The 25,000-nt window shown below is 41.5% G+C and overlaps 2 protein-coding genes across 7 annotated transcripts in view; one reads left to right on the top strand and one right to left on the bottom strand.

The window, feature by feature from the left end:
* The window catches only part of mix23 (mitochondrial matrix import factor 23), a 49,803-nt gene extending 26,123 nt beyond the window's left edge, over nt 1-23,680 (bottom strand). The window contains exons 1-5 of one of the 4 annotated variants that reach the window (XM_088282833.1): nt 23,469-23,680; nt 22,035-22,160; nt 4,720-4,866; nt 3,897-3,956; nt 1,854-2,051 (exon numbers count right to left, since the gene is read on the bottom strand). In XM_088282833.1, the coding sequence (XP_088138959.1) occupies nt 2,019-2,051; nt 3,897-3,956; nt 4,720-4,866; nt 22,035-22,160; nt 23,469-23,519 (417 nt within the window). In that variant the 5' untranslated portion in view covers nt 23,520-23,680 and the 3' untranslated portion in view covers nt 1,854-2,018. Of the gene's footprint in view, nt 1-1,853; nt 2,052-3,896; nt 3,957-4,719; nt 4,867-5,265; nt 21,798-22,034; nt 22,161-23,468 lie in introns of those variants that run through there. The other 3 variants (XM_088282832.1, XM_088282831.1, XM_088282834.1) reach the window with 3 other exon arrangements.
* A 70-nt stretch (nt 23,681-23,750) lies between these two features.
* Nucleotides 23,751-25,000, top strand: part of fam162a (family with sequence similarity 162 member A) — a 24,701-nt gene continuing 23,451 nt past the window's right edge. Inside the window, exons 1-2 of one of the 3 annotated variants that reach the window (XM_088283383.1) lie at nt 23,751-23,894; nt 24,975-25,000. The exon at nt 24,975-25,000 is cut by the window's right edge and continues 76 nt beyond it. In XM_088283383.1, the coding sequence (XP_088139509.1) occupies nt 23,852-23,894; nt 24,975-25,000 (69 nt within the window). In that variant the 5' untranslated portion in view covers nt 23,751-23,851. Of the gene's footprint in view, nt 23,895-23,941; nt 24,125-24,974 lie in introns of those variants that run through there. The other 2 variants (XM_088283384.1, XM_088283385.1) reach the window with 2 other exon arrangements.

Here is a 25,000-nt window from a genome sequence, read left to right as displayed (position 1 = left end):
AAAACTGAAAATCCGCGAAGTAGCGGCGCACCTTCAAAAATGCTTAAAAAAATATACAATATATATAGTAAATATATAAATATAAATATATATATATATATATATATACATATATATATATATATATATACGGGTAGAGAGAGAGAGAGAGAGAGAGTCAAATTCATGTTATAACAAAAAAAACAAATTATTATTAAAACGTATTATTTTTTTATTCCCCAGCCATTCTTTTTGTATTTATTTAATTACTCCGACTTTTACCTGCTGGTACGCCGTCCGGTGTGCCCTGTGAAATGAAAGGTGGCATTCTTTATTTATTTATTTATTTATTCATTTATTCGTTCATAACTGACAGCCTCGCGCTCCGCTCGTGCCCGGGCGGAAGAGGTGCTCCAATTCGGCTTAACTGTGACGCACGCCCGCCCTCCTCCTCCGGAGCTTCCATTCGGTTACACTTAGGGGCCGCTTGGCACCGCTCGTGCCCGGGGAAGGTGCTCCTATTCGGCTTACTGTGACGCGAGCATGCCCTCCTCCTCCGGAGCTTCCATTCGGTTAAACTTAGGGGCCGCTTGGAACCGCCCGTGCCCGGGGAAGGTGCTCCTCTTCGGCTTACTGTGACGCGAGCATGCCCTCCTCCTCCGGAGCTTCCATTCGGTTAAACTTAGGGGCCGCTTGGCACCGCCCGTGCCCGGGGAAGGTGCTCCTCTACAGCTTAACTGCCACGCACGCCGGCCGGAGCTCTGGTACGGTCCGAACCGCGCGAAACGTCGCCACCGATCGTGTCCGGGGGAACGTGCTCTTCTTCGTCCGCTCTCCTCTTCGCCCACGCTCTTCTTCGGCGCACGCCGGCCGTCTAACCGCTCCAGCGCCCCGTCGTGCCGCTCGGCGAAACTACAATGCCCCCGAATATTTTTTAGACCCGCGAAGCACTGAACCCGCGAAAGGTGAACCGCGAAGTAGCGAGGGTTCACTGTATTTTATTTTCCTTTGAAATTTGCATTGAAAGGTGCTACTTCCGGTTTAAGCTATATGCTTTTATTTTGAATGCGAATTTCCTGTTCACTACAGTTCACACGTAAGGTAACTTAACAGCGTACGGCCGAGAGTTTCATATTGGCGGTCAGAAAAACGAACATTGCTTTTACTAGCACCCCCTCCAAAGAGGCAAAAGGTGTGTAAATGATGTATATAAGTATTTTGTGTTTGTAAATATTTAGTGTTGAATGTAAAATATGTCAGCTAATTGTCTGCGTGTGTCTTAAAAGGTGTTTCAGCTCTTACGGTGATTAAGTTTGAAGGTCACACGGTTATAGAAAAATGTTGCTCAAAGAATAAACCACAAAATCATCAGTAAAGTTTCATCCTTGGTTTGGAGGGCATGCTACACAAGTGCTGGTACTCTGTTGCATACCAGCCCACTTAAAGCACTGTTTACGACTGCAGGATATGAGCACAGAACATATACTTACTGTTTTTTTGTCATGAAACCAGTGTTGAAAAGAACATCAATGAAGTAAGTCATGAGGTGTAATAAGGAGGCAACTAAGCTCTTAGTCTCTTAAAAAATGTTACTCTAAAGTCTTGCTTATCTTAACCAGAATCGTGTGTCGCATTGTTGGCAAAGGTACAATCCTGGTGTATTAAAATGTTTCCTAGTGCCTATTGTTGCAATTAGGGCTGTCCTGACTAGTCAACGTAGCTGATGACGTATATACGTTGGCGAGCACAGCATATCGTTGACGTCACTTAAAAAAAAATAAATAAATGTAGACGTCGCATGTTGATGACGTAAATACGTTAGTATGCACAACATATCATTGAGTGTCAATGTATATACATCCACACGTGCATACCTTCAGTTGTAAACAAGTGCGCACAGCAGAAAAGAAAGGAGAACAGCATGAATGGCTGAGGCGTTCCAGGCGGGGAACAGGTGAGCGGCACAGGTCAAGAAATTCCAAAGTATGGACATATTTCAACACTACGTCCAACGAATAGGTTGCTGTAGCCTTTGTAAATCATCGAAGAAGCAACGTCACTCGGGTGTACTTCTGGAAGACGATAGAAAGCAAAAAGCTAGAGGTTTTTAAGTCCATCTAACGAACTAACTCATATGACCCGGTTTTACTGAAGTTGTTGCTATGTGCGACGTATTAACGTACATTGTTTCATTTCTCGAAGCAGCGGGTTGCAGTCAAAGTTACACAGTGTTGTGTTGCAGTTTTGTGCATTACAAAGCTAAAATTAACAGAGCTCTTTCACCCCGGTCAAATTGTTTTGGTGCTTGTAGGTAACGTTACAGGTTCCGCTGCTTTATTTACCGTTGTACATGTATTCTTTACGTACCCATAAAGGATAACACGTGACAATTTTTTTTTTGTATCGACTCCGCTGGTGCTACTGAAAGCTCTCTGTCTCATGCAGGTTGTGTTTAGGAAAATGTCCTGCTCCCGTTGCTTAAAAAAAAACCTGGAGAAGCACTAACCTGCTTACCATAGTCCGTGACTATGCAAATATATGTGTGCCTTTTCAAAATCATTGCGATAATATTTAAGTATTTACTCTTATTTATATGTATTTATCAGTTTAAAGCAAAGTGATGTTGTCCAAAAAAAGAATAATGAACACAAGAACATCTGAATTCACACAAAGTATCCTCAAAATGACACGACAGATGAGAGAAGTGAAATTGTGTTAAATCCCATTGCAAAAAGTTCTATTTGTATTCACTTGCACTGGTCTACAGTATTTGACTTCATTACTTTTGGTTTATTTCAGAGTTATTTATTTTTTAGTTATTTATTCTTGTTAATTCTTTTACTTGGGCTGCTGAACATGCGCTCACACATTGTTTCACTGAAATGCATTGACAGAGAAATACATCATGTTCACATGTCATGATGCTTGCTTAAAAGAGATGTGACAGTTGATTCAATTTATTTTTTTTTTGCTTTAATGAACAAAGAACTTAGTGTTCACAAGTGTTTCTGCGAATTAATAATTGTCAATTCGTTTTAAAATTATTTTTTTAGACTAATCGACTAATCTTAAGATTTGTTGGAAGACAAATCGGGAGAAAAATAATCGTTTGGAACAGCCCTAGTTGCCACGACATTATATTAATGTTTTTTTCCCCCTACAACGTTGTCTAGTCTTCATCGTTGCACTCATCTTCTTTACCTTCTGTCTTTCAGCAGGTGGCAAAAAAACTTTGGTGCTACTTCCATCTTCTGAGATGCTGCAAAATACTGTTTCACAAGCTACTAACTCTACTCTTACCAAAACTAAAAATAAAAATAGAAATGTAAAACATAACTCACAAGAACCTCTCTGTCAAATTGTATTTTTATTCAAAGCTATTTTATTACCTCTTAACTCATTAATTAGTCGTTGACCTGCAAGCCTGACTAACTCAAGATTCTCTCTTTGGTGCATACCGCTACCTACTATACAAATATTGTCAATACAATCTGCTCAAGTAAGCCTGCCCTCATAAACACACGAGACATACGGGGCGCGTTTCCGTCTTCAGCAAAACAGGAGTCTACCATTGGTACTCGACCCGATTAGAGATGATGACACTGCGGAAAAAAAAAACTTCCATCTGTGTTTAGTCCGGATTTTAAGTTTTCTGTCTATCGTCAAACATAAGCAAAACTGGCATCAGCCATTGACGGACTGGTCTGTCACTCCGACAGAATGCAACATACAGCCAACTAGATTTCTCTGAGAGTTTTTGCATGTTATTTAACAAAAACATCTCAACAGTTTGAATCGTGAAAAACTCAAGTCAGGTCATTCGTATCTCAAGGAACCACTGAATATCCGATTCACAGTTGCACAGTTTTACAGCACAATTTTGATACATTACAGTAGTGGTTGATTTTAGTTCATACCTTCAGACTTCTATCGTTGACAACTTCCTCAACGTTCAGCTCGGACTGCATAAGCTTTAGCTGGAGAAAAAAGATTGATTAACTACTCCTAAGCGGAAACTAGGGCTTCATGTAATTGGAAAAACATGCAATAAGCTATATGAATATTGACTGTGTGTGTGTGTGCGTGTGGGGGTGTGTATATATGTGTGTATATATATATATGTATGTTTATATATATATGTATATATATATATGTGTGTATATATATACATATATATATATATATATATATGTATATACATATATACATATATATATATATACACATATATATACACATATATATATACACATATATATATACACATATATATATACACATATATATATATACATACATATATATACATACATACATATATATATACATACATATATATATACATACATATATATATACACATACATATATATATACATATATATATATATACATACATACATACATATATATATATACATATATATATAAACATACATATATATATATACATATATATATATACATATATATATATACATACATATATATATATACATATATATATATACATATATATATATATATATATATATATATATATATGCAATGTGGCGCATTAAATTTGCATTTGACTGGTGAAATTCAAATAAAAGCCCACAATGCCGTAAAAAAATAATTACAGGCGATATGCTTATTGCATAGGCCATTATCGCAATGTCGATATTTTTTCGATATATTGTGCAGCCCTAGCAAAAACCATTGATATTAGTTAATAGTGGACAAGGAAAAAAAAAGTACTTTGGTCTGCTCCTTCCTGAGCTGTTTGATGAGGGCCATGTCGGCATTGTCCTTCGCTCTTGCGTCCCGCAGTTGCCCCACCACCTCAGATGTGTGCAGAATGCATGCCCTGATGGCCTTGTCCCGGCTGAGATGGGCCTCCATCATCTGTGTTTAAAGAAATACATTCAAACTAAACAGCACAGTCTAAAATGCATCACTTAAATGTACCAAAACCATGATCAATCACCCCAAAAATTCATGCGCACATCTTTAATCATGCTAAGGCTGGGCGATATATGTCAGAATAGTATCGATCTTTAGATATGAACTTTCAAGACGCTAAGAGAAAAAATGAAATCATGCTCCACTATGTGGACGTTATTTGCAAGTGCAGTTTGTACAGCCAACCAACCACATACCCACTTTCAGTGTTGGTGGTAATGCGTTACAAAACTAACACAATACATTCATATTACATTTTGGCATCAACCAAGTAATAATAGGATGAGTTACTCCCAATTTTTTGTAATATTATTAGTTACAGAGTCCGTTCATGGTTGTGACCTGGTTGTGTCTCCATGTGTGTCTGCCTTGAATGAGACTGGTTTTGCAGCACACCATGATGTGCTTGAGTGTTGCTGGGGTCCCACACTGGGGGCACGCTGGGTCTTTTCCAAACCATTGTTACAGGTTTGCTGGAGATAGTAGCACAGCATACGTCACTCGAATGATGATACTCAACCTGTTGGGATTCCATGGCTCAGAGTTCACTCCTTGAGGGCTGCTTCTTCTCGACACCCTCCCAGCTCAGTCAGCGGCCCCATGGTCACCCACCATCGTTTGTAGATCAAGGCCTTCACACCATGACCTGGGCCCACTGAATGCTGCCCGAAACTGGCAGATGCAGGTCGATTTAGATAGGAAGCTCATTTTTCCCTCGGAGATTGCAACGACCTCCCTATGCCCAGATCTCGTCCTATGGGTCCATAACAGCCAAGCTTGTCTAGATCAGCGAGATAACAGTTACTTGGGAGGACGCCGTTGAAGAAGCGTATGAACGCAAGAAGCTGTGGTACTCCAATCTGGCGATTATAGCAGTGGACAGAAGCTGGAAGGCGAGGGTGTGGCCGGTGGAGGTGGGGTGTAGGGATTTTGTGGCCACTCGACAGCAAAAGCTCCTTAGGGAGATCGAAGTCAGGGGACAGACCCACAGACGGGCCAATAAAGGAATGGCCAACACCGTCGAGGAGACAAGCCATTGGCTGTGGCTGAAGAAGCGTGACACCGTTTGGGCTGCTAAGGCAGACGCTTAGCCCCGAGTCACGCACCCAGGAGTGATCACTAATCTTGTTGCACACTTGTGTACAATGACAATAAAGGGATTTCTGATTCTGATTCTGATCGACCTGTGGTGGGCCTGTCTCAGCTGAGACCGTCTTGTGATAAGTGGCTGAAACACCCTGTGATCTGAGGATACAACTGACTGTGTCTCACTGAGGTCAGGTGCAAGCTTGGCTCAGGGAAGACAACACCCCTGCTATGCATAATCCTGGGGATTGTTGTAACATCTCGTCCTTTCATCAAATCCTATCAATACATGCAGTATTTCGGCTTTTATTTCACACGTCGGTCTATTAATCTGATTCGTTAGAATTATAATTACGGTATATTAAATAATTATACGCGATCACTATTTGCATGTAAATTAATTTGAGTATGGTGAAAATGTAATTCATGAGTTACAGTGTGGTATTATTTACTGGATAAAATATCAGTTCCAATAGTTGTATTAAAAATAAATCTTATTGAAACAAATATCAAAAGGTAGTAATCTCCTAACATAGACTCAAACCAATTAATATTATAGCCCATACCATATAGCTAAAAGTCTTCACTACAAGTTATATTATAAAATCATTATTAAATAAATTAATCCCCAATTTAAAAAAAGTAACTTAATAGTAAAATAGCAAATATTGTATTATATATGTTAATAATAAACTTGAGTAACTCAGTTACACTACAAAGTAATATTGTAAATAAATTTATTACTTTTACATGCAAGTAACATATGTAATATATTACATTTTGTAAGTAACTTGCCCAACACTGGCTGACCCCTTTCAACTTTGGCATTGATCAACAGCTAAATCTCGTTAATGGTAATCATCTGACGACAGGAGGAAGAGACACACACATAAACAAATGCACTGCACATGGCGCACACGCAAATAATTTCTCGGTTGTAAGTGAGCAAGATGCCAAGCCAAATAAATTGTGTACAATGCACATACAGCGCGGTGAAAAGTATTTGCTGTGGTTTTTGCATATTTATGGAAATAGTTTCAGTTCATCAAACCCATTTTAATATCTCACTGATACACCCCCAGGATATATAAAATGCTGTTTCTAAATGTTTTTTTTTGTTTGTTTACCAAGGGGGGGGGGGTACTATAAAAACCTATCAGGCACTATGTAAAAAAAAAAAAAAAAAAAAGTAATTGCCTTCTCAACATAATAGTAAGGTCTGCCAACTTTGGCAACAACAACTGAAATCAGACGTTTACAATAATTGGTGATGAGTCTTTCACGCCGTTGTGGGGGGATTTTGGAGTGCTCTCCACCCTTGCAGAATAGTGTCAACACTACCACATTGGACAGCTTTCTAGTAGTGATTGACTGATATGCGTTTTTCAGGGCCAATACCAATAATTAGTAGTCATGAGGGGCTGATAACGAAGCTGTCAGGTTTAAAATGCCTTGACGTCTTTTTTAGACTGAACTTTGTAGAGAACCAGAAAATACCAGTTAGAGTTTTGTCTTTTTATCCTTCGCGAAGGGAGAGGAAACAAGATAGACACGAGCGTCTTGTTTCGCTCAAGCCTTTGCAACCTCTGGTCTTCCTTCCCCTTGCTAGATCTTTTTATTAACAACCTTGGCAGACAAAGGAGGTCTGTCTGCTGAAATTCTAGCAGGCAGGCAGGAAGCAATCAATCAATGGTCAGTTTAAAACGTCAGCCTGAGGCAGAAGACTTCAACACTAAAACAGAGCTCTAATGTGTGTGTGTGTACAATTATTACTGATACAAATAATACAAATGTGTAAAAGATGATTAGGAATACACAAAATGATTACATAACGTTAGTTGAGGTTATTAATCCTCAGTTTATCTCACATTTCCTCCCTGTTGTGAATTTCTAAACATCAGATACATCACGACCTTGCGGCTTTAAGGATGAATCATCATAATGAAATCCTACAACAGCGTGGTCATCCGTAGAGGGGCGAAAACCTTCAATAAGGACAAAATTCCCCTCCTCCCTCCCGGCATGGAACGAGATTCTTATAATTTGATGACCATCAGGGAATAAAACAAATATATAAAAAACATTTCAATGTGCCTAGTGAAAAATAACAAAACTGTCTCCACGCAGAGCTTGTCCCTGGGGTGACTTGGTGGAGGCCCTTGCCTCGTTGTAGGAGAAGACAGCCGTCTTTACCTCCCGGATCTTCGTGTATGGTGTATGTGTGCACGTATAGGCAGGGGCAAAAAAGGGTCCATGTGTTATTTAGGTTTCAGTGTCCAGTTCGAGTTCGTCATTGTCCAGTTTGAATTCGTCATTCTAGAATAGAAATAGAATAGAAATCCCTTTATTGTCATTGTACTCAAGTGTGCAACGAGATTAGAGGGCTCCCCTCTCCAGTGCAATACAACAGTAATACAGACAAATATATAAATTAGATAAATAAATAAGACTGAATAGGGCATATAGAAACACATCACAATGCTGTTTTGCAAGGTTAGGGTGGTCTCGTGTGTGTGTGAGAGTTCAGTATGGAGATGGCTCTCGGAAAGAAACTGTTTCTCAGTCTATTGGTCCTTGATTTGATGCGTCTGTAGCGCCTGCCAGAGGGCAACAGGTCGAACAGGTGTGAGTTTGGGTGGGTATTGTCTTTGACGATGTTGAGAGCCCTTCTGAGGCACCGGGCGGTGTCGATGTCCGACAGTGAGGGGAGAGGGCAGCTTAACCATCCTTTTTGTCATAGGAACAATACAACATGAACAGACTACACATAACAGAATGAAAATCACAATTATCCCGACAAATGGCAGCAGGATTTTTAATAAGACCTGCGTCCAGTTGCCGGAAAACAACCAGTCCAACCATCCGGGTGTGGTAATTTCGTCTTGGGCCATTGTGTCTCTTAAATTCTTCATAGTGGCCATAGCATCAATAATTGTCTCATTTTCATTTGGAATGTATGTGCAGCAATGTTCTCCGATCAAAGCACATACACCACCTTGCGGTGCAAGGGCTAACTCTAAAGCCATTCTAGTTTGTAAAGCCATCATTCTTAAGGCTGAAATTTCTCTGTTTTGTGCGTCATTAATGTCAATGGATGCATTCACAAATACTTGGAATCTATAATCAATAGTTTCTACTCTAAGGGCGACTTTAGAGACACCAATAGACGGGAACAAAGAATGTGCTAAATGATCCCCAGTTGTCCAGTACCTATGTTCCCAGGGGACATTACTTCCCCATACTGGATCATGAGGCTGGAAAGTCACGAATCTTTTTGTTCTGAGGCTTCTAACATTCGTATCTGTGGCTGGTTGTGTGGTTATAATGTACGTGTGGTCTGAGACTGTGACTGGTGTGCAAATAGTGGAGGCGTTTCTAGGAAGTTTGATGTATGCTTTCCATCCGCATAGCCACCAGATCCCATCCAAAGTTTTTACATCCTCTGGGGCTGGAATATCTATAATTTCATTACAATGTGTAAGGTCAACTGACGGGTAAGAATTAATGCCGGTAAGGTTTACACATACAGGAAAGCAAGATGTATTAGTCTCGACTGAATGGCATTGTCCTAAATGGTCATTTTCTAATGTTACTCTAACTCCTAATAATTCTGTATATTTCAAAGCTGACAATTCAGCATGTTTTCTACCTTGGGTTGGTAAGTTTAGGGTTTCATTAATCGTTCCCAAAGCATCTATATATGTAAGTGGTGTGGCATATAGGTGTGGTTGACTCACTGCATGGGGGAGGAATGAACAAACATAGCAACCTGACGCGTTTTGTCGTCTAGCTGTCATGTTAGCATAACGCCACCAAGTGTTGGCGGCTAGTGGGTGTGGAATGTCTTCTCCGTGGCTGTGGTCAGTCCATGAATATTCTAAAACATCATCATTGTCCTTTGCAAATTCTTCGACTTGAGGTTTGATTAGTCTCTGCGCTAGTGGTAGGTACGGATTGCCGCCCACTACTTCAGGTTTAGTTTTGGGCGACAGAATGCAAACTTGGACTTTGAAAACGGGGTCAGGGCCCAGTATTACTGGGCTGAGGACAAAATAAGTACAACCTAGGGAAGTAGGTTGGACATCTATGATCAAGTGAGTGTTATTCTTCACCATTTTGGGGAACATGGATTGGTAGGCCACGGCCTGCTGAGTAATGGCCCATTGGGGGTGTGACTTCACATGTAACGGATAATAGGTGTACAGGAACACTGAGGCCCATGCTTCTTCATTGGGTCTTCCAGGGGCTAGTTCATTTGGTGGGGGAACTCCTGCATACCATTCATACCAGCTGTAATGTTCTCCCTTTTTCATCGGACCAGATGGTCGTCCTTTATTTTTCAGACATCGATAGCAATAAGTGTTCAGTCCTGCGAAAGGGATTATTATTTTGGCCTTGGTCGCACTGAGTGGCAGACAATAAGTATAAGGCTGGCTGTCCTTGGCGGAGCTGCTTGTTGTGGGGCACTTCTCACGCTGTTGGTCGTTGCCCCAAATTTGGCCTAGGATACTGGTTCCGGCTGATCCAATCAGTAGCTCCCCCAGCAGGAGGAGTAAGGCAATGGTCGCCATTACTTGAGTTCGATGACCTTTTTGCAGTGACTCTGGTGGATCCACGTGTCTCTCTCAGCGATTTTCAGAGCCGTGGGTGTGGTGAGCAGGACCGTGAAGGGGCCTTCCCAGCGTGGGCTTGACCAAGTCTTGCGCTTCACCAACTTCACCAGCACCAGGTCACCGGGGGTCACTGACTCCTGCAAGGGAGATAAAGGAATAGAGGGCAGATCATTTGTTCGACACACATTTTTCTCTTTGAACAGCTTACAAAGCCATTCCGTCAATGGGTCTGCCGTTTTTTCAGTGTCTGACCAAGGTTGGCTTTCCCATAATGGGAGTATGAATGGTCTACCATGTACTGCTTCAAATGGCGTAATACCAGTATTGGATGGTGTGATTCTCATGGATGTCTTAACTAAAGATAAACATTCTGGCCACGGTTTTCCTGTTTCTTCCATTGTCTTTTTTAACCTTAATTTCACTGTGGCGTTTGTTCTTTCAACTAAACCTGCACTCTGTGGATGATATGCACAGTGATGTTTAAGTGTAATGCCTAAGTGTGCGGCCATTTTATTAACTACTTCAGTCACAAAATGGCTGCCGTTGTCACTCCATAGCACCCTAGGGATGCCATGATCTGGAATTATGTGTTTGCAAATAGCTTTAGCAACTGTTAGTGCGTTAGGGTGCCTTGTCGGCACAATCTCCACCCATTTGGTCAGTGAGTCAACCAACACAAGACAGTATTTATAAGGGCCACTCCTAGACAATTCTATGAAATCCATATGTACAACTTCAAATGGGTAAGTCCCAGCCGGGCATTTTCCCCTTTTTGGTCTTATGTTCCCTTGAACATTATGTTTACTGCACACTAGACATGACCTGCAAAAAGTTTTAAAATAGGTTTGTAGTCCTAGTGGTATTGTAAATGTTTGCTGTGTTATGGATATCATCCCCCCTGTTGAGACATGGGAATTCCCATGACTCGTTAGCTATGATTTGAAAAAGATTTCGGGGGATGACAGGTTTGTCATCTTTGTGATAGAGTCCATCTTCTGTCTTGACAATGTCTTGAGCTGTCCATTGTCATTTTTCTTTCTCTGGTGCAATGTTTTGCATGTCGATCAATACTTGTCGTGGAATAGTTTCTGGTTCCTTCTGTTCTTCAGTGGTGAATGTTGCTGAAATTTGCTGTGCTGCTTCTTTAGCTGCTTTATCCGCTTTAGCGTTTCCTTTGGAAATTGAGTCTTCTTTGTATGTGTGTGCTTTGCATTTGCAGATTGCAACTTTGGAGGGCAGCATAATGGCTGTCAAGAGTTCTTTCAATAATTTGGCGTGTTGCACTGTTTTCCCAGTTGACGTCTTCATTCCCCTTCTTTTCCATTGGGCGGCGAAAGTGTGAATGGTTGAGAAGGCGTACTGGCTGTCTGTGTAAATTGTAACTGGTTTTCCTTTAAATAGCTTGCACGCTTCTGTTAGGGCAACAATTTCAGCTGCTTGGGCGGAGTAATTACTCGGTAATTTTTCTGCCCTGAGGATTTCCTCTTGTGTTACTACAGCATAACCAGTCATGTTTGATCCTGTCATGTTTTTGCTTGCCGACCCGTCCACAAACACCACGTCTCCTTCGTTCAGTGGTGTGTCTTGTAGGTCCGGTCTTGGTTTACAAATTTCTTCTGTTTTCTCTTTACAGCTGTGTGGTTCCCCATCACCTTCTGTTGGTAACATAGTTGCTGGATTTAATGCGTTGCATCTTTTTATGGTCAGGTGGGGTTGAGATAATAAGACTGCAGTTAATGATAGATGTCTGGCTGGTGACAAAAAGGACATCTTGGTCTGAGTGAGTAGAATGTCCACTGAGTGGCTGACTAGTAGTGTTAAAGGATGGAATAACACCACTTCGGCTGACGATTGGACAGCCATTGCTGCTGCACAGACTGATTGTACACAATGGGGAAGAGCTTGTGCTACTGGGTCCAACTTCTTGGAGTAGAACGCTACTGGTTTCAAATATGTCCCATGTTGCTGCAGCAGGACAGACGTCATGAATCCGTTTTTGCAGTCCACAGTTTGGGTAAAGGGTTTCTCATAGTTGGGGTACCCAATCACTCCCGATGATGCAATCAGTTCTTTTGTTTTGATAAAACTTCCTTCAGCTGCTGCGGACCACGTCAATGTAGCTGAAAGTGGTAAATCTTCAGTGTAGATTAAGTCCAGTAGGGGTTGCGTTGTTTCAGCATAATCTTGGATCCATAGCCTGCAGTAATTGGCTAATCCTAAGAATGCCATCATTTGTCTTTTTGTAGTTGGTCTTGGCGCATTCAGGATAGCTGATTTCCGGTCAGCAGTTAGTCTCCTTCCTTGTCCTGTCACCAGGTGGCCCAAAAACACCACTTCTTCCTGCGCCCATTGCAGTTTGTTCAATGAAGCTTTGTTGCCCGTTTTGGCCAAATGTTGACACAGTTTTGTGGCTTCTTCTTGGTTTTCTTCTTTTGTTGGACTTGCTAGCAGGATGTCGTCCACACATTTATGTCATAAATCAATAGTTGTGACGTTTCTTTAAGTTCAAGGGTACTGAGGCAATTGGATAGTTCTTGGGAGAAGATTGTTGGGCTTTCAGCATATCCTTGAGGGAGTCTCGTGTACGTGTATTTTTTCCCCTCGAAGGTGAATCCAAACCAGTTCCTTGCTGTAAGGTGTAAAGGTATTGAGAAAAATGCATTGCTGAGGTCAATCACGGTAAAAAAAATTTGTCCGGGCTTGATCTCATTCATCAAAGTGTGTGGGTCTGGGACACACGGTGCTCTTTGGTTTACTGCAGCATTTACGGCTCTGAGATCGTGGACCATTCTCCAACTGGTCGAGTCCGCTTTTTTTACTGGGAAAATTGGTGTGTTACATCGTACCGTTGGGGCTTCTATCAAAATGTCAGCTCTGAGCATATTTTCAATTACTGGCGCTATGCCTTCTTTGGCATCTGGTTTTAGAGGATACTGCCTGATAATTGGTCGATAATTGCTTTTTGGTTCAATCATGACTTCAGTAGCAGTGGTCATTTTTCCCACATCCGTTTTCGCACTTGCCCATAGGGAGGTTGGAATGTTTGGAAAATCTGTTGCTTCATAGAAGACTGTGGTTTCGCTGTCTTCTTTTTCATGACATCATGCACTAAGGTGGGTTTCAGGTGTGACTTGAGTCACCCAGTTTAGTGTTTTCCGGTACACCATACCTAAGCCGCATATTTGTTTTCTGGATACTCCTCCTGGTAGAGGTTCCCACGGGGAATGCGGTTTCCAGTCCTCATTCACAATCGTGCGCATGTGGTCTCCCACCATTTTCCAGCTGATGTTATTCGGCTTTGCCAAGGAGATGTGCAGTGGTGGGTCTGGACGGGTGTGAATTATGTTGGTGTCCTTTAGTTCTCGAGGTGTTTTTGCTGTTGCAGCCATCCATTGGGATTCATTGCTCCAGTAGAGTTTATCCAGGTACATCTTCATTGGTTTTAGCTTCTTCCAGGCATTCAGGAAGTCTCCAGGTGGTGGTGTTCTTAAGTATTCAATTGTGCAATGGAGTGGGAATTGCGTTTGTGGTATCCAGTCTTTCCCTTGGAGTAGTTTATTGGGCATTTCTTGGAGGTCTTCAGTAATCGATTGTGGTCCTGTGGTTATTAGGTCCAAGCTATAGAAGGTGGAAGGGCCTCCTTTTCCTTCCAAGATCATCATTTGTTTAACTTCCTGTCCTCGTTTCATCACTGTCATTTTTTCTCCTTCTACTGAGAGAACGAGCTGGAGGGTTTTGATTAAGTCTCTTCCCAAAAGGTTGGACGGACATTCTGGAACTACGACTAACCTCTTGCCTCGATATAAACTTCCATCTTCATCTTCTATTGTGAGGGGTTCGGTATAAAACCGTTGCGCTGCCTTTCCTCCTACACCTATCACCATGACAGCTTTATTTGACAGTTTGGTCCCTGCAGGTAGGGCCTTGATTACTGAACTTTCTGCTCCAGAGTCAACTATAAATTGTTTTGTTGTTTTCTTTGGGCCTAATTGTAGTGTTCTCATTGGTTGGTCCACTGAAGAAGCCATTCCAAACAAGACAGATAAATCTAAAACGACCAGTGGCGATTCTAAGGTTACTTCTTCTTCATCTTCTCTATTGCTGAGCGGCCTCTGCTCAGGTTGTTCTTCGCCCTGTGGCTGTTGACTTACTAGTCACATGTTACCGGTATAGCCTTCTTCTGGTGTGGTCTTCCTGGGTGGTTGACGGCAGTCTCTGGCAAAATGTCCTAGTTTGCCACAATTGTAGCAGCCGTCATCTCTGTTGGAAAATCGTCCTCGACCTTGTCCCCTAGCACCATAATATTTGCCGCGCCTTCGTCCTCGTCCTCTGTCCCCTTGACCTTGATAGTAGATGGGGGCGGAGGCCGCTGTGGAAAGGCCCTTCATTACAGCAGCCAAAGTGGTCGATGTGTTTCGCTCCTTCTCTTTCTTCTGGATTTCCTCGGCATGGGAGGCATATTCGATGAGCGTGTCGAGGTTTGCAGTTCGCCACCCAACGTGGTGTTTGCAGATGAAGTCTCTGGTGGATTCGTGGATGCCATCTAAGAAGGCCGACTTCAAGAGGATTTGGTATGGGCTGTTGTCTGCATTGTCTTCCTGTAGACCGCAATAGAGCCTGTAAACTCCAGATAACCTTTCCAAATACCGGCGGACAGCTTCCATGTCTTCTTGGCGGCATTGTCTGATCTTTGTGTTGTCTGGTTGCTTCTTGAAGATTTTTCTTGCTTCATCAAACATGGCGCGGATTGCGTTTGCGAGCTCGGGAGCTCCAGGCTGGAGGGGCTGGCCTATGGCATCATAAGGGTTGAAGGCACCTCTGATTCTGCCATATCTATATCCTAGGATCATTCTCATGCATGTTTCAAATTCCTTTCCATTCAGGTGGTAGCTATTCATCAGGTCGTGCATACTCTCAATCCATTTCTCCACATCCGCTTCGATTGGAGGAATTAATTGGCAGGCCGCCTTGCATTCATCTTGGGTCCAGGGCCTGTAGACCATGATGGTAGGTTCATGTGGGTGGCCATTTGCATCATCAGTCCCAAAAGCTGGGTTGGCAACGGCCACCATCGGGTAGGTCTCTACACTGGGCAGCGGTGGGTAGAGGTTCGTGGCTTGAAAGACTTGTGCTCTTTCAGGGTTATTGAGTGATTTTTCCATCGGCTTTGCTTGAGCTCTCTTTTTCATTTGCCCCCTTGTTCCAGCCGCGGGGGGCCACCGTGTGGAATCAAATGAGGCAGGAGGGGCAGTGTGTGAAGAGCGGGGAGTGTCATTTTTCTCCTCGCTCTCCAGGGGCGGCATCTCATCCTCACTTGGCTCCGCCTCTAGGGCTGTGGCCGCCTGTCTTCCTGCTTGCGCAGCAGTTTGAGTTCGCTCGTTGAACAGTGCACTTCCTCTCTTGCCTCTGACTCCGGTCTCATCATCTTTCTTTACTTTCATCTGATAAACTTTCTTCTCCTCTTTTGTTTTAATATCTTCCACTCTCTTCTTACTCTGCTCTACCCACTTCATGATAGCCCTCAGTTGCCTGTCCACTGATTTAGTGTTCTTCGCCTTTCTTATCTTCCTTTTTCTTTTTTCCATCAACGCACTTCTCACTGCTTCAAAATTCGCTGGATCTTTCAGACGTGGCTTAAAGTCATATTTCTTCACCCATTCCTCCAGAAATTGGCAACAGTCCGGGTCATACCCGTTCATAAACTTCACATCTGGGTTTGCTTTCAACTCTTTTGTCACATTTTGACCCATTTTATGCTATCGTCTGGTCCGTTACTTGTGTTAAACCACGCACACACACTCGCACATGCACGTACACACGCTTCCACACTCAATCACTCCCACCCCCCTTTCTCTCAACCTCAGCCTTTTTTCCTTTGTTCCACACACACACAGCTGCTGCAGCGCAAACTCTCAGTCAAAATGAGCAGTCTGCTTGCCAAAGAAATTCAAATAAAAATAATAAAAACCACCAAAAATAATACCTTATTATTCCCTAAATTTTAATGTGAAATTGTGAGCAGACCTCGAGGTTTTCAACGTACCGAGAGACGTTTAATTTGCGGAAACCATTTCCCTTCTCCAGGCGGATTTTTCTCTAAAATTTGCTCAATTTATGGCCCAATTCGCTACCATCGACGCCGAGGAACAAATCAATTTGTTCACCGTGCTATCCGTGTCTAAAATTTGCTCAGTTTCAACAAGTCACAGCTCAGTTTCAACGAGTTATGGTCAATTCGCTACCAATGAGTTATGGCCTAATTCGCTACCGATTATTTTTATATAACTCCTTGGACTAGCACGATGCAGTTTTATTACCGTACTGACTAAACGGTCGAGGCCTGGCCTCTGCGCGCGCTTTCATCCCTCACATAAATCACCCCTTACGAATTGTGTTAATATTTTAAAATTTAAAATGGTGGTACAAAATAATTTGAAAAACAATACCTGGTCTCCTCTGGATCAGCCTTGTCCGCTAGGGAACCGACATCCGGGCAGACGGCCGTGGCAGGAACTCGGAGGCCCGCTTTCTTTCAATGGGAAAGCGCTGACGTCAGATTCTGTGGCGTCCAAAATGTCCAGCGACGAGCGCCCGTCCGGGTGTGGCTCCCGGGTTTCGGCACCAAATAAATGTCCGGTTTAAAATGCCTTGACGTCTTTTTTAGACTGAACTTTGCAGAGAACCAGAAAATACCAGTTAGAGTTTTGTCTTTTTATCCTTCGCGAAGGGAGAGGAAACCAGATAGACACGAGCGTCTTGTTTCGCTCAAGCCTTTGCAACCTCTGGTCTTCCTTCCCCTTGCTAGATCTTTTTATTAACAACCTTGGCAGACAAAGGAGGTCTGTCTGCTGAAATTCTAGCAGGCATGCAGGAAGCAATCAATCAATGGTCAGTTTAAAACTTCAGCCTGAGGCAGAAGACTTCAACACTTAAACAGAGCTCTAATGTGTGTGTGTGTGTACAATTATTACTGATACAAATAATACAAATGTATAAAAGATGATTAGGAATACACAAAATGATTACATAACGTTAGTTGAGGTTATTAATCCTCAGCTTATCTCACAGAAGCCGATATTCATTTGGAGAAAAAAGGGGTTAATTGCTGTCAAAACTATGAATAAGAAAAATTCCTAAATTTGATGTAGTTTAAATGCCTTTAACTTCTTACTTATTATACAACATTTTTAAGCTTTTTGAGATCTTGGAAAATTGACAACTTAATTTTAAAAGTACTCTGCTGTCAATTTTTGCACCATGTACTGCATGGAGCGGTGGTTGTTTTAAAGTGCTCTATAAATAAAGCTGAGTTTAGCTTTTCATGACCTGTGGCTCATGTTACGGCCTTTGGCTAGGGCCCACTTACAAGGCCACGCCCCTTGTTTCTTGTGTTAACTCTTCCACCTTTTGGTACTAAAGTAAATGGACTAGTATCCTGCTCGTTCCTCATCTGTGGCCTGGTTTCCTGCTCGTTCGTCGTTGGTGGACTGCTTTCCCGCTTGTCCCTCGTTGGTGGACTGGTTTCCCGCTCGTTTATAATGGACCGCCCTACCAACGAGCTCCACCTGTGCAGCTGGGACCAATAAAAGGACCTCTGTTCTGCTGCTCAGGGCGGCTGGGACTTAACAGTTCGCCTCGCTTTTGCTAGTCGTGTCTCTTGCTATGTGTGGACTTCAGTTAATTTTGAAACACTTGCTATTGTTTACTCATATACATTTGTGAAATTGGTTAATACTAGTGATGGGTAGATGAGGCATCCTGTATCGTTTCGACACAGTGACACAATGTATTGACACTGTGTTGACACTGTGTTGCTGAATACTGACACCTGGTGGACTTGCAGGAAACATTTGACAGGGTCATCTGACACTGATCTGTCAAACTAAATTTATCCAATTCCATTGATTAGCGACGTGATGTGTTTTTATATATCCTATTTCGTATTACTTTCCATCACACTAATTATTCTCTTATCTAATTTATATATTTAACTGAATTATTGTTGTATTGCACTGTAGAGGGGAGCTCTCTAATCTCGTTGCACACTTGAGTACAATGACAAAGGGATTTCTGATTCTGATTAGGCATTTGCTTTCACATTATTTTTACATACACGCAATTTCATAAAAAAAATCTTTGATATTCGAGACGCAGTTGATAAATTAAGTGAACATCTGTCTGAATGCCCAAGTAAAAGTGTTGTGAATGACAATGGACTCATTGTAATTAAAGATTTTTATTCAAAAAATTAGTTTCTCCAGCGTTTTGTTATTCAGTCTATTTCTTTTTTGAGGCAATTTCCCCCGCCTTTGAGAAGATCCTCTCACAAGGCACTGAAGAGGCTGGTGTGCACAACGCCTGTGTGGCTAATATAAATAGGTGAGTGAACGTTGCCTCCATGGACTTCCAGTATAAGAGCGGGTCTTCCGTACGTGCAACGTGTCCTGCTGACATATAGCGCTGCACCTCTGAGTGCGCATCAACAGTGACGTCTTCCATCTTGCGGATATTTAACGCAAAGTAATGCACCAATAACTCGATGCTTGTTTTGAGCGTCCATCCTGTTTGTCACGATCCGTCTGTTGTTGTTGCAGCGGAGTGGGCGTGTTCCTGCGGCGCTCGTTCCAGTTCGTGCGTCACCCGGCTGAGAGAGACACGTGCACGATCCACGCAGCTGCGTTGAATCAAGACTTTGATTACGGGCTACTTAAGCCACCGTCGCGGACAGGTCCGCGTCGGATTATTATCCCACGTTGCTCAAGTTCATGTTCTTTGCTATAGTTCTCGCCTCGATTACTCCGTGTGTAGTGTATGGTGTATTTTTGTTATTCTTTACTCAGCTATTTTTCGGCTCGCTTTTCATTCTCGCTTTTTGTGTTTGGACTCATCTTATCCTGTGGTGGTAAGCAATTGTCGTTTTCGGTATCCTTGCATTGCAAGAGCTTTCTGTTACTCGTTTTGATTTCCTGGTGTGAGCTTGGTCCACCAGCGTTTTTCGTTATCGTCACTCCGACGACAGTAATTATAAATACCCATATCATTATAAGAAATTGATAACAATCTATCCCCCATAGTGATTTCTGATTGTTACCTGACGGTCACAATAAATCCTTGATCAACCAATTTTCCCTTGTCAGCATTTATACGAATCCACTTCCACCGCTTTCCTAACACTGTTGACAGATGCGCTTCCTTATGAACACAGTTTGGCGCGCGACCGCTGTGTCGACACGATTCTGGTAGTGGTCACGTGACTTTCTTAAAGCGGTACGCGCACAGACACGGGGTTTGCCCTGGAAGCTCGGCGCGCGCATCGACGCCTCAGTGTCGCTGGACCCATCACGACCTTTTGGTTAAACCTACCTCTTTTCTTTCACTAAAAATAAATTGTAAACTCTGTGTCCAAACCATTTTACAACTTGGTCTATGTTACTTCCCTAGCAGAGCTGGTCGTAACAGCTTGCACTATCACTCACTCAATTCTTACTTTCACCATTTCAACCAGCTTTTACTTTATCGGCCTTTAAAAAAAAAGGCCCATGCAGATAAAAGGCAAAATGCCAAATAGCGGACTCAATAATAAGCCCGGCCGGTAAATGTCTAGCACTCCTTTCCTGTAGGGCTGCCACAAATCATTATTTTCTTAATCGACTAATCACTAACAGTAGTCGTGTTGAGTCGACTCATCGGATAATATGTAAAATGCGACATGTCACACCAGCAAGCAGCTGCTCTTCTATAACCATAATTAGTTTACGGCTTGATTCTTTATGTATGTACAAATTAATGAGATGATAGAACATTCAACTTCAATTAACCTTTGTAGTTTGTACCAGCATTTCCAAGATGTTCATAAATGATGGTGCAGCTTAAATTGACGGCAATATTGTGACCTTAAAGCTTTTTGCTGCAATTGTTTAGTGCATTTTAAAATGAAACCAAAACTAAATATAACTACAAAAATAAATACTTGGAAACAAATTTCACTCTTCTTTAGCACCAAGCATTTTTTTTAATGTAGAAAGTAGTGAAATCAGAGGAGTAAATTAAGAAAATACACGATGCTAAAGAAAACCAAAATAAATGTGCTAACTACAGATAGCTTGTAAACATGACTGAATATGTCAGGTCGTGCTGCTATGACGGGGAGGTTCACATCTTAAGTATTTGTGGGTGAAATGTGCCATAAATTTAGCACTCTGTTGCTAACATCAGGTAGACATGACATCCCGTCGACTGGGCAAACAGATCGGTGGATGACGCAGTCAACATGGGGCTGCACTTCATCCTGGAGGACCTCGGCGACTCAGGGACCTATGCGACCTATCCAGTTTGTGTACTTCAACTCTGCATTCAATACCATTCGTCGAGACCTTCAAGTTCCCGGGAATGTCCATTCTCTCATGACATGAAATGGGAGACGAACATCAATTCCATCCTGAAAAAGGTCCAGGCGAGGATGTGATTCCTGAGCCTGCTGAGGAAGTACAGCCTGCCACAGGAGCTACACAGAACTCATCAAATCAGTCCTGTGCTCCATCATCACAGTCTGGTTTGGTGCTGCCACAAAAAGGATAAAATCCGACTGCAACGGACAGCTGTAAGAAATGTGCTGACTCGTAACATCCCTCCCCCGGCATTGTGTACGTACTGTTAACTCATTTATTGCCATTGATGGCTAAAGACGCTCTTTTTTTTACTCGGCTCGTAGTGAATGAGTTGATGTTAATGTGTCTGACCCACTGCTAGTTGAGTTGTCACAACCTGAGGGACTGCGGGATTGCCAATGACATGTGGCCAACTCAATTTGACCCCTGCTGCCTTTTTCAAAGCTGCCTTTTTCAAAACATACGCTAGCATGGATACTAGCTTAAGTACCCCTGATCTAGAGGAACCCATATCGTCCATGGTTGTGATGGTATCATGTCAAACCCAAAAGGTGAGCAGAGCTGCTGAGTTTTGTGAGATGCACTTATTGGAATTACCACTCAATTGTCAACATGGTGCTGGGGGGTATTTTTGTTTGGTGATGTGTCAATGTACATACAGTACACATGTTGAAGACAGTGTCATTGTCAGTACAGGCCCTCACTTTTTGTCCCACACACTCTATGCTCTGCTACTTCAAGTAGAAGACACTTTACTTGCAAGAGTCAGGCTCCACCTCTGATCGTCCTGGTAACGAAAGTCAGTGTCACCATTGGCTCAGCAATATATGAGGCTGGGCATACAGTTACTCACTTGCATTAGACAGTGCTGGCCCTCAAAACGGGCTGCTTTTAGCAACACACAAAATAGGGTGCGTAATGTATTCTATAATTTTTTACCCTTGAGGTATTACACAAAGGAATTGTTTTCAATTGCGAGAGCCAAAAGCTTAATACAACTCCTTTACACCGCACCAACACTCACCGAATCATACAGCTGCTTGCATGTTTGTGTAGCGTCCACTTTGCCCGAGAAGGATACCGTGGGCACAGTGGTGTTCAAAGCGTGGACGATGCGATCATCCATGGTGCGCATTAGCTTCAGCACCTCCTAAAAAAGGTCACAAAAGAGCTCAAAGACACTGATGGCAGCACAACGGGGATGCTCGATCATCAAGAAAGGAAGTAAATAGTATTTTATTTTCGTATTTTTATAAGGTTTCATTATTTTAGTTCAACTCTGCATAGTAAATAGTTTTGGTTCCATTTTAAAATGCACTAAACAATTACAGATAAATATTTTAAGGCCACAGAATTGCCTCCAATTAAAGATGCACCATCATTTATAAATACCTCAGAAATGCTGTTACAAACGGCAAATTGTAATAAAAGTTGAACGTTCTATTATCTGATGAATGGGTACATACTTAAATTCAAGCTGTAAACTAATTACGGGTATATAAGAGCAGCTGCTTGCTGTTTATATAACATCGCTGTCCTCTGAAACACGCATGTCCAATTTAGTACTTTTTACGAATTTTCATGGAATGTCTGCAACATGATGACCGCATTAATGGAAAAATACAAACATTTTTAAAAAATGAACGTGTTTTTCCTAGGTCAGTTACGATATGATCCGATTCGTCAACTAATTGTGACTACTGTTGGTAATAAATCGACTTACAAAATAATCGTTTGTGGCAACCTACATTTCACCAAAAAGAGTAAAGAACAAGCAAACCGCTGTTAACAATTGCACCAAATATTAAGTACAAAAAAATCACAAAGTATAGGAAATGAACCTTCAAAACCATTAAGAATTTTTTTTACAGTGAATAGCAGTTTAATTCTATACACAAAAGCTATATAAATGGTCTCTCAGGCTACCATAATTTAGTATACATTGTATAGACCAGTGTTTCCCAATTTTTATTGACCAAAGGCACATTTCACGTTAGAAAAAACAATACTTAGAAAAACAATGCGAAAAAAGTGTTAATTATGTACCGTCTGTCATCGAATCAAAGAACATTTTATTGTTTGCCTGTTACTTTATGGTTGACATAGAATCTGTGGCCCTTTCTCAAGTTTTCTTACATATACCCCCAGATAAAGAGGAATGTCCTTCGAATTTATAAATTGTAGAACTGTAATTCGCAGTCTCTGTACATTTTCAGCAATTAGCTTCAAACATGTATAATGTATCCATTCACATATCTCCATATTCATTCATCCATGGTCCTTAAATTACTGTCTACTCCTGGCAAATTTAGTTCAGAAAAGGTCAAAGCGCGTTTGAATTAGGTGTCACAATAAGGCAAAACAAAAACAGGAACGACCTCTAAATTGTCCCGAATTGGATCTTCGACAGGCGTTAATACAGCGGAAAAGGCTGACAAGAACGAACGAAAAATATTACCTGAAACATGGAAAAGTCCTCACAATTTAATGTTCCACCGGGCGCCGCCATCGTGGACCAAGCGGTCCTCTTACTCAAGGGTGTTCAACGCAAGGCCATTTGTCCATTTTTCCGTTATTGTGTTAACTTTATGTATATTATGAAATATTTTAAGTGAAATATTTAATTTTAAATATTTTATTTATGTTGTGACTAGAAAAATAAGTGACTGTGTCAACGAATTGAATCAGACGTGTTTTTTTCCCCCTCGTTTTATTTTCTATCAGGCAAAGCACACGGACAACAAGCATGAAAAGGTGGTCCTTCGTAAATGCAAGTTGACTTTCAGTAGCTGGCAACTTGATATGTTTATATGAACAACGGAACACAGACGCGCAAACAATATGAATTTCGTCAGGTCCCGACTTTCATTCATTAAACTTTTGGGTTTGTATAATTTTAGATGTTATTTTTCATGGAGATTATCAGCTATTGAGTGCTTACGTCTTTGTCCGCTTTCGTTAAGTAACGAACTTCCTGGTCGAGTAATGTAGAATAACAGTCCTAAAGCGCCATATATTTGAGTTAATTGTTTGCTTTAGTTAACAATACGTCGATAGCTACTGTATGTTGGAAACGAAGTGACATAAAACAACAAAATACAAGGTTATTGACTGGTAATTTACTTTACAGTTTTTCTTTTATTTACAAAGAAATATTCTATGGATGTGTATAACACATAAGTTATAAATGTATATTTAATTGGTGATTTTGTTACTTTGTGGAAATTAAACATGTTTACATTCAAATATACAATATTAATTTAAATGTCATAAGTGTGTTTTTGAATAGATGTGTTTTTTTATTGAAAATAAAAATACATTTGAATAATAATACAATTTAGTAATATTTATTTCAATTGATATTGACTTGCCACGACCCTCTTGAGGATGAGCGGTCCAGATAATGTATGGATAGATGGATAGTATTGATAAGTAAGTTTTAAAAAAAACTAAAGCTGTTTTTACCATTTTTGGCATTATACCAATTAGGCTGCAATTGGCTGGCAAACAGTTTGCGGTGTAGCTTGCCTACTGCCCGAAGACTGCTGGGGATAGGCTCCAGCACGCCCGCGACCCTTATGCGAAAAAGCTGTTGAAATAATGAATGGATGGATATACCAATTAGGGATGCCACAATTCATTATTTTGCTATTTGACTGATCACTAAGAGTAGTTGCGATTAGTCGACTAATTGTACAATAAGTAAATCATGGCGTATCACTCAGTAAGCAGCTTCTCTTATATAATTTCCAGAAGTTTATCAGCATCTTTTGGGTTTAAGAAAATCTAAATAAAGCGCATATCAATGGGCATCAATTATTTGCGGATTTTAGCTATTTGTGGTTTTTCCTCCGCAAATATCATCATTGCATCGCCAACACTGCACCCAAATTTACTGAGGGCAAAATTGATAGAACCTGGGATTTTTTCCATGGTTGTAATTGTAAATCATATACCTCCACAGGTCCGAGTTGCAGACCAGTCACAGAA

This window comes from Idiotropiscis lumnitzeri, chromosome 19 (genome assembly GCF_059441095.1).
Source record: "Idiotropiscis lumnitzeri isolate Australia: NSW breed Sydney's pygmy pipehorse chromosome 19, RoL_Ilum_1.0, whole genome shotgun sequence".
Classification (NCBI taxonomy): Eukaryota; Metazoa; Chordata; class Actinopteri; order Syngnathiformes; family Syngnathidae; genus Idiotropiscis; species Idiotropiscis lumnitzeri.
Note: the sequence above shows the minus strand (reverse complement) of the source record. Positions and strands in the feature narration are given on the sequence as shown.